Source organism: Ictidomys tridecemlineatus, chromosome 7, assembly GCF_052094955.1.
Source record: "Ictidomys tridecemlineatus isolate mIctTri1 chromosome 7, mIctTri1.hap1, whole genome shotgun sequence".
NCBI classification, from domain to species: domain Eukaryota; kingdom Metazoa; phylum Chordata; class Mammalia; order Rodentia; family Sciuridae; genus Ictidomys; species Ictidomys tridecemlineatus.
In genome coordinates, this window is record NC_135483.1 from 137,986,511 (window position 1) to 137,996,393 (window position 9,883).

The following is a 9,883-nucleotide window of genomic DNA, read 5'->3' on the forward strand; positions in this document are numbered from 1 at the left end:
CTCTTGAAGGAAATGAACTGTATTAAAAATATCAAACAAACATGATCCAACTGTTCACACAAAAGGGAGGTTGCATAAGAAAGTCATTGTGCTTCTATCCAAATTTCCCTTCAAATTGCCACAGATCAGCATGTACTTTACCTCTTTTCCACCAATTAAAAACATGGATAAGTGAGCTTTTCAACAGAGGAGGACCAACAGGCCTTCTCCACAGATGGTCAGCATCACATGTCATGGTAATGGCTCAACACACCACAAAGATGCCTATATAAAATCCACGGGATTCAGAGCACTTCAGCTTCAATTGCTCTATGTTTGGAACTGCCTTTTCTTCAAGATGGATTTTCTTCATAGAAATGGAGTGCTCATTATTCAGCATTTGCAGAAGGACTACCGAGCTTACTACGAGTTTCTAAATTTCATGTCCAATGTTGGAGACCCCCGGAATATCTTTTCTATTTATTTTCCACTTTGGTTTCAACTTAATCAGACAGTTGGAACCAAAATGATATGGGTAGCTGTCATTGGGGATTGGTTCAATCTTATATTTAAATGGTAAGACTTCTGTTCTATTTCATTTTTCCTAAAACGTATTCTTAAATTTGTGGCTTTGGCTTAATGATCAAATTGCAGATGTGTATAGTTTTACTTGAAAAATCTTTCAAATGTACAGTTAACTTAAAACACCAAATTCATAAGCAGAACTTGCAAAAAGCATAGAAATATATGATTTAACCAACTTACAAGTAAATTCCAAAACTCTGTGACACATATTTTGTGATTAATCAAGAAGTTAATTAAATGAGCAGCATCATTATGAACAGGTTTATGATTCTAGGGACCACTTTGATATTTCCATTCTAAGTAAACAAAGCACCCAAAGGACTTCCCTACAAGGAAAAAAATTCCTGTATTTATAGGAGACTAGAGTGCTGAAACTCAAATGACTACCATCCTTTAGAATGAGAGACCAGAACCCAAGTTCTTTCAGAGTTTATTAACTGTGACCTTTACCCATCTACCTTCTGCTCAAGTCACTTTTATAGGCAAAAATAGGTAGCCTTCAGTTAAGTAATAGTTGTGCATTTTAAAATATGTGAATACTTATATTTCCTTAAATACAGGATATTATTTGGTCATCGGCCTTATTGGTGGATCCAAGAAACTCAGATTCACCCAAATCACTCAAGTGCATGTCTTGAACAGTTCCCTACTACATGTGAAACAGGTCCAGGTAAGCAATGCTGTGACTGAAGATATTCCAACAGAGAGTCGGAAATGAAGTTTATAAAAGACTGGGGGGCTGGGGATGCAGCTAAGGTAGTGGTAGAATACATACTGAACATGTGCAAGGCCTTGGGTTCAATCAGTACCACCACCACCAAAACAAACAAACAAAAAAATCAAACACCATTAAGAATACTTCTTCTTTTAAAAAAATATGCATATGTAAAGAAAATTTACACATTGTTTTATTAGAAGGTGTTATAGTGTACCTCCCCAGTTACACAGTGTGAAATTCTTGTGACTTGACATCCTTTGAAAATAACCCTGAATAGAGTGAATGTATGAGTTCCTAATGAGTTTTCTGAATGTCTCTTTTGTTCCCATAAAATATACATATGTCTATCACTTGTCATACTGTACTATAATTAATTCTTTATGTGTTTAGGTAACCTATATATCAGGGCAAGAATGATGTGCATTTTTATCTTTGTAAAAGCAATGTGTAATGAATGGATGGATGGATAACCTTGGAGACTATTTAAATTGTATTTTGGTCTATCTTAGCACTTTCCAGCATTTGTTCCATCTTATGAAACATTTTCTGGAAAGAGAGAGAAAGAAAGGAAGAAAAAGCAAGAAATACTGCATTCCCTATTCACCACTTGGAGATATACAATTCAGTTAAGAATATAAAAGGCTTTGGAAATTCCTACAGATATGAAATAGGTTTTGTCTTTGTTTAACAAAAAAAGAGGCTGTTGTTTCGTTTGTTTGTTTTTTAAATTTTTTAAGAGGTTGATGGACCTTTATTCTATTCATTTATTTATATGTGGTGCTGAGGATCTAACCCAGTGTCACACAAATGCTAGGCAAGTACTCTACTCTTCATTTTTCAAAGACAGACTGATGTCAAACGAGAACGAATGTCTATTACTTGAAAAAATCAGGGGCAAAATCAAAGTAAAGTGAGTAAAAATAAAACTAAGCATGATAGGAAAGACATTCTGGGAGTGGGGAGGCTACCTGACTTCAGGATTTTTCTGACAGGATGAATGGCCCATTTACAGCTGCTGCTCACTCCCATTGTATAACAAAACCTCTCACTGCAGGGGCTGCAAAATGGACACAGGGGTAGCTGGTTGCACAAAACAGTCACTTGTAGGTTAATCAGTAAACCACAGTGTAGCAATGATGTGTTTTAGAGTTTGACTTTTCAATTCAGGGAAAATAAACTGATTCAAGATTCAAAATGAGTATTGTAATTTTCTTGTCAATTAAATACAAGTAGATATGAAGAATGAACGAGTGGTATTAAGACTTTGGTGAAACAATCTGAGTTCTTACTTATCTTTGAATATATTGATGTCTAGAATTCAATGAGCTTGAAAACAAGGGAAAAAATTTTAAGTATATTTTTTAGCTGTTGATGGACCTTTATTTTATTTATTAATTCATATGTGCCTCATCCATGCTAGGCAACCACTGTACCACTGAGCTACAACCCCAGCTCTGAAAAACAAACAAAAAAGAGTACCATTTAATGCTTGATTTGACTCAATTTTGCTTATCTGTACCTCCTTCGAAACGTTTCATATACCCTATACCCTGTGGGTTTCTTGAGTAATTTGTAATTTTCGTAACCAATAGCTATTCTAAGGTCCATTTCTGATATTGATAATTAACCACCTTTCAAATGGGTGATACTTGTTGCAGGAAGTCCGTCTGGTCATGCAATGGGCTCATCATGTGTCTGGTATGTCATGGTAACGGCTGCCCTGAGTCATGCAGTCAGCCGGATGGATGAGTTCTCTACCACGCTGCACAGGTCAGCTTGATTCCAGAATATGACATTGGATATGCAAAGTCTTTACTAAAACTTCATTTTAGTATATAAAAATACTAAAAAGTTCTTGAATTTAATGTGCTTGTTCCATCATAACCACAGTAGCAAAACAACTAGAAATATAATATTTTGCCTTAAGATAATGTTTTAATTAGCTTATAGCTATTGCCACTTTATTATAATAGAGTTGGAAATGTTTAACTGATTGATGGCTTGTTAAATGTGCCTTTGGGTTTCCAAAATTCAATTATTTTGGTAGCTTATAAATAAGTCATCTGAAATTATATAAGGAATTTTTTTGTGTGCATAAGCCCTAGCTTTAAGATTCTGAAAGTCTGAAGGATCATCATTCTTCTTGAATGCATCAATTTAGTAAAATTGTGCTTCCTACTTTGAAGAGGCAATGACTTTGACATCAATTACATATATTCTAGCTTTAAAGACTGTGCAATTTTTTAAATTGAAAACATTCTAGTTGCAAGATCAAATTTAAATGCTAGTAGATTTCATGTTAGTAGATTTCTTAATGTTTAGAAAGCCATGGCACTTTCAAATCACTCACATTTTAGGGACTGAGCTGTTTCTTCTCTTTTTCCCTAAAATCCTTTATAATTAAAACAATCCTTTGTACCGCTTTATTCATAAATTATCAGGCTAGCTGAGATAAAATGTGTCAATTAAACTTTGTAAAAAATACAATATAAGAGCTGGGGGTTGTGGCTCAGCAGTAGCACACTTGCCTGGCATGTGTGAGGCAACGGGGTTCGATTCTCAGCACCACCTAAAAATAAATAAAATAAAGGTATACCAAAAAATAAAAAAATGTTAAAAATACAATATATTATAACATATACCATTATGTGAAAGTTCTTCTAAAATTAAAAAAAAATCAAGATTTATCACATTCCATTTTGGGGAGTAGTATTGAACAATTTAAGAAACAAGTCTCTATAGTTCATTCTTTCCTTCAATTAACAAACCTAAAAAAAAATACGTGTTCCCCCCCCCAAGAAAAATTCTTATAACCCCTTTTAACTTTTATAACTGCAATACTTTCTTCATCTATAAAAATTTATCAAGTGCTCACTCTCTACCTTAACATCTCTAAATTCTTGATGATTTTTTTTTTTTTTTTTTTTTTACCATGGCTAGCCCCAGCTTACATCCTTCTCCAAAGTCTCCTTCTCTTTATTCCTCAATCTTTCTATAACCAAATTTTGGTCTGGTCATCAGAACAAACCATTTAAGGATTCCTGAAACTTAATACTGCTAGTTTTTTTAATGGCATGCATTTATTAGATCTTAATATTTTGTAAGTTTTCTGGACATTACAGCTTCATGCTGAAAGTATGTAAACTAGGCCCTTTTTGCCAGGACTCTTGAGAGTTTGTGAAATTGCCTCTAGCCAGTGTGTTTTCTTCATAGAGGGGCTGGTAGAGGAGGGTAGAGAGGAGGCACAAATAACAGGATCAATCATAAATATAAATATATGATTTATTCTAAGTCATTCTGGATATTAGTAATTTCCCCAAACTTGAATTTCCTTTAACGTTTCTCCATTAAAACAATTTTCCTTATTTCTAGGATATCAGATTGGCTTTCTTTTTAGCAATTATTAAAATCTTGAGAGATAGCATTGATTAAATTTAGTGCATTGAGAAATACAGAAACCTCTGTTAAAGTTTTTCAAATTCTGTGTAGTACATGAAAACATTTGGAAGAAAAGACTCTGGAATCATTTCATGTGGGAGTTGGAAGATTCCTCTGAGAAGGATCATCTTGTATCACCCCTAATTTTATGAGTGATGCAATTTCTTTGCTCTTTACACCTGTATCTATTCTTCCATTGTAGACTAACCTGGTCATTTCTTTGGAGTCTTTTCTGGTTGATTCAAATCAGTGTCTGCATCTCCAGAGTATTCATAGCAACACATTTTCCTCATCAAGTTATTCTTGGAGTAATTGGTGGTAAATATGATCACTTATCTTTAGTCGTGTCATTTGAAAGCTTTTACTTCATTTGTCTTATGGTGTTCAATTCTCCCTGGTAGTCAGTTTTCCAATTTTAGAGGTGGTTCTTTCAAGCCACTGATATTAAATGCTACTCCAGGGAGCTTAAGTAGTTCAATGCTTGCACCTCAGCCTCTGTGAAGGCAATAACACGTTCTCACTCAATGGTATAAATGCATAACTGCATGGCAAGATAGGCTTTTATGAAGTGTAACTAGAATTAAGTCCATTTCCCAAAGCTTCACTCAAAGACTGTGCTTTTGTCTTGGTTTGGAAGATTTAATAATGACCTTGTAACTTGCAATCAAGACACACTCTCCAAATCATCTGGAGTGATTGTTGCAGGACTGGACTTGCTACTTCAAATCCCTGAGGCCACATTCACCGTGATTGAGTTTCTGATGTTCAGTGCCACATATCTTTCAAAGACTCTTTAAGCTGGCTGGCCATGGCAATTGAAATATTAATTATAAGCACCTAGTTTCTGGTGCTCTGCCTATAAAATGTGTTGTCACTCAGGGCCATTGACTATAGACTAATCCTTCTGGGGTTAATGTGGATAGTTAAAAGACTATGGGGCAAATATTTGTTTTCATTTAATGCCTTTAAAAGGGTTTAGAAAATCCATAGAACCTAAGTGTCTAAGACCTTTTTGTCATTGAAAGTTAAGGCAAAATTTCTTACTGTAGATAGGAATGGGCGTTGAGGAGCTCAAGGGCACAGTCATCATCAGTGTCTCTTTCCAATCCCCAGGCATGCTGGTGGCAGAGGCCTTTGAACACACTCCAGGCATCCAGACAGCCAGCCTGAGCATGTACTTGAAGACCAACCTCTTCCTTTTCCTGTTTGCACTTGGCTTTTACCTGCTTCTCAGACTCTTGGACATTGACCTGCTATGGTCTGTGCCCATAGCCAAAAAGTGGTGTGCCAACCCAGACTGGATCCACATTGACACCACGCCTTTTGCTGGACTTGTGAGAAACCTTGGGGTTCTCTTTGGCTTGGGTTTTGCAATCAACTCAGAGATGTTCCTTATGAGTTGCCGAGGGGAAAATGGCTACAAGCCGAGCTTCCGGTTGCTCTGTGCCATAACCTCTTTGACCACACTGCAGCTCTACCACTTCATCAAGATCCCGACTCACACAGAGCATTTATTTTACATGTTGTCTTTCTGTAAAAGTGCATCCATCCCACTGACTGTGGTGGCTCTGATTCCCTATTGTATACATATGTTAATGAAACCAAGTGAAAAGAAGATGAAATAGAAGGTATGCAGAGAGTTAAAGCTCTGTAGTTCCAGGATCCCTTCTCCTCCATCCACTTGTAGAACCATGGAGAAGGGAGAGACTATGATAATGTCTCATCAGACATAATAACTGTCAGCCTCACATAGATTTAGTTTGGCTTTCACAGTGTTTTTTTTTGTTTTTGTTTTTTGTTGTTGTTGTTGTTGTTGTTGTCAGCATTTAAAAAGCTGAATATTTGCAAAAAAAAAAATCTGTATTTTCTTGAAAATCTAACAATATGGCAGCACACGGCCTGAATTCTCCCACCTACAGATAATTGACTGGGACTGAACACTGTACCCATAGATAGGAATGACTCTTCATTTTATCCCAGTCTTGAGCACTTCATCAGAAGCCCCAGTATCATATTTCTTTCTCATCTTAAGGCCTGGATGCTTCTGGTTCCTGTGGGCATTTTAATGGTAATCTCAGTCAAATTTTGTCTCCTCAGTTTTCAGATAAGGAATATGCAAGTCAAATAAACTTGCCTGTAGTTATGCCATGCTAGAACAGGAGTTAGAATCCAAATCTTCTGATACATATTTCCATTATACTGTTTTGTTTCTTCATTTTTAAGAGATAAAATTAGTAATAATAAATGCTTCTATTTACACTCTATGATGATTGTCATGTGAGATAGCTATTTTTTTAAAAAAATTTTTAGTTGTAGATGGGCATAATACCTTTATTTTATTTTTATGTGGTGCTGAGGATCGAACCCAGTGCTTCATCCATGTGAGGTGAGCACTCTACCACTGAACTACAACCCCAGCCCAAGATAGCTATTTTTTTCAGAAATTATATTGAAATGCCACATCCACTTTGACTTATGACCTACATACAGGATCTTGATGGGACCAGAAATGGCTGCAAATATGGATACATAGACACATTCAGCAGAAATGATCAGGTCAGGCTCCTCAAGATAAACTTGAACCTCTTCTTAACTCCTGGTCTCTGTTTCAGAGTAGTGCTTATCAATATTTCAATAAATTCTGGTGAAGATATTTTGTTAGAATGTGATTTAGCCAAAAAAGTCTTATCTCTTCACTATGACATTCCCTTATTCTATTTTTTAGGAGACAATCTTTCAAAACCAGGAAAATCAAGTGCCTTCTTCAAAGTCATGCTCCAACCCTGTATCTATTAGCTGGATTAATCTCGATCTATACTGAACTGTGATGAAAAGTTATAGCTTTACTTTAGAAAATTACTCATTATAGACTATTAATATTGTACTAATAACTTCTCAGTAAGGGTTGTTTTTCCCTCATTGAGTCTAATAATTCTGGACTTTTAGTTGATGACTATCATTTCAATCAAGCCCAAGAGGTTTTTTTTTTTTTTTTTTTTTTTTTTTGCTGTTGTTTTGCTACACTAGGGATTGAACCCAGGAGTACTCTGCTATGGAGCTATATCCCCAGCGCTTTTATCAATTTTATTTTGACACTGGATCTTGCTTAGTTGTCCAGACTGGCCTCCAACTTGTATTCTTTCTGCCTTGGCCTCGAAAGCTACTGGGATCACAGGCATGTATCATCACTCCAAGCAAACACAAGGATCCTGAGTGTGTTTTTGCTACACACATTAGTGACCTGTGATCCACCACAATGTTTTATTTAACCTTCCTCAAAATTATCAGTATGTGAATAATTTTAGATGATAATATGTGAAAGAACCCATAAATGTTTATAAAAACATAACAGTTCAAGGAAGTGCTAGTTGACAAGAGATTAGTTTCGGAGAATGAAACTTCTAAAAACCAAAGCAATTATTGGCTCTTTCCCAAGTGTATTTGTAGAGCATGTGCTGTTGCTTTTATGAAATGCGTTTAGTAGCTTTCTTTTTAAAAGGTAATTGGTTATTAAGCAAAAGACTGAGGGATGAAGAAAGTTTACTTTAAGGTTAAATTTGTCTTATGCTAATGGGATAATTAGGGCAAAAGCAGCAGAAGAGAAAGATTCTGGTTCACTTCATCAATGCCCCTCCTCATTTTAACTTTCCAAGGTCACTTCATATGTTATGATTCATTTGCCTCACCCCCAGCTCATACTGCTGGGTCAGAGTTCTAACTCCCCTCTCAGAACCTTTTATCAAAGTTCCCTATGAGGTTGGCAATGTTCATCTTGAAGTGTTCTCCATTCTGGTATAGTCTCAGCCTGCTCTAACCAAGGCCTGAGAACACTGGGGCATTAAGAGCCAAGGATTCTGCAGCAGTGTTGGACTGCACCCTGAATTCCCTCTTGGTGCCGCGGGAGAAGCTCTCTTAAGTTACCCCATGCTGCTCTTTGGGTGACCTGCGATCCTTAGGGGGCAGCAAGAAGAGTAAGGGCTTATTTTCTATAATCAATCCCCCCAAATTCTACCTTTATCTGCCAAAACCCTCAGAGTCCCCAATTTGAGGAGATTTTTCTTTTCTACTCTAGTTGTCTCCTGGAGGAATCCGTATGGTGGCAAATTGCTTTTGCAATTGAAACTGCTTAGGCAGCAAGAGAAGCAGTTTCTCACAGCGTGGAGAAAATGCCAGCCTTTAATAACGATGGAAAACATTCTTCTGCTTGCAATCTATTTGTCAGAAGGAAGCAGAACCAAGTTCATCTGACTCCGATTACCATATCCATATATTCAAAAGGTCTGCGTATCTACATATTCAAGAGAAAAATGTCAATATCGTGAGCCTTGGGGATGAGCCGATCTAGACAACTGACTTAGGAAATTTGTCCAATCAAACATACATTTGACAAGAGATGCAAAGGAATTTATTGTTGCTGAAACTAGTTATCAAGATGAGTTTTGAATCCCTTTCTTTTAACAGCCTGTTGACTGGACATCTGCTTCAGAAGGTTAAGTTCGTGCCTTCTCTATACTTATTTCGCTGTAACAGAATGGTAATTTAAAATAAAATTCTATTGTGTTCTTAAAATCCAAAGCAATATCAATATTATATATCATGAACTTGTAAATAAAATTGAAATCAAATTGGAACATACACATACCCCCACCTCCCTCCAAAAAAACCCCAAACAACAACAGAAAACTCTTGGAAAAAGAGAAAGTTTTTTTTTTTTTTTTTAAATAGGTGGGTTTAAAACTATGATTACTTTCTTAAGTATATTAAAGTTGTAGTTTCTAGCAGTCTACAGGTGGAACTTTTCACAGTGATGGAGATGCTCCGCATCTGTGCTGTCTTGTGTGGGACCACTAGCACTGGTGCTACTGGGCTCCTGAAATTCAGCTAATGCAACTGGGGAACTGATTTATTAAACTCGAATTACTTTTAATTAATTTAAATTTAAATAGTCAAATGTATCTAGTGGCTACTGAATTGGATGTTACAAGTCAAGTCCCACAGTGTTTGATGACAAAACAAAACAAAAATAATTTTCATATGGTCACCCATTCCTGCAAGATAACATGAATCCATACTCCCTGCTATAAGAAGTCAATGGTAGATTCTACTGCATTTCCCAAAGGGACCTCGGCAGATCTGGGATTTTCTCTCTGTGCAGCTCCATTC

The 9,883-nt window shown here is 36.3% G+C and overlaps 1 protein-coding gene across 2 annotated transcripts; it reads left to right on the top strand.

Moving 5' to 3' along the window:
• Positions 1-337: 337 nt before the first annotated feature.
• G6pc2 (glucose-6-phosphatase catalytic subunit 2) lies at positions 338-7,640 on the top strand. 2 transcript variants are annotated; one of them, XM_005315687.2, is made up of 5 exons: positions 338-555; positions 1,125-1,234; positions 2,941-3,052; positions 4,923-5,038; positions 5,834-7,640. In XM_005315687.2, the coding sequence occupies exons 1-5, from the start codon at positions 338-340 to the stop codon at positions 6,343-6,345; spliced, it is 1,068 nt and encodes a 355-aa protein (XP_005315744.1). In that variant the 3' UTR covers positions 6,346-7,640. The 2 variants fall into 2 exon arrangements, with proteins under 2 accessions (XP_005315744.1, XP_005315745.1); XM_005315688.3 differs by lacking the exon at positions 4,923-5,038 and having other exon boundaries at positions 5,834-5,982.
• Positions 7,641-9,883: the final 2,243 nt, after the last annotated feature.

What these genes read in the sequence shown, in the direction of transcription:
- G6pc2 (XM_005315687.2), top strand. Translation starts at nt 338, where the DNA reads ATGGATTTTCTTCATAGAAATGGAGTGCTCATTATTCAGCATTTGCAG. An exon ending in TTCAATCTTATATTTAAATG is followed by an intron (nt 556 to 1,124) that starts GTAAGACTTCTG and finishes CCTTAAATACAG; the next exon opens with GATATTATTTGGTCATCGGC. An exon ending in TTCTCTACCACGCTGCACAG is followed by an intron (nt 3,053 to 4,922) that starts GTCAGCTTGATT and finishes CTTCCATTGTAG; the next exon opens with ACTAACCTGGTCATTTCTTT.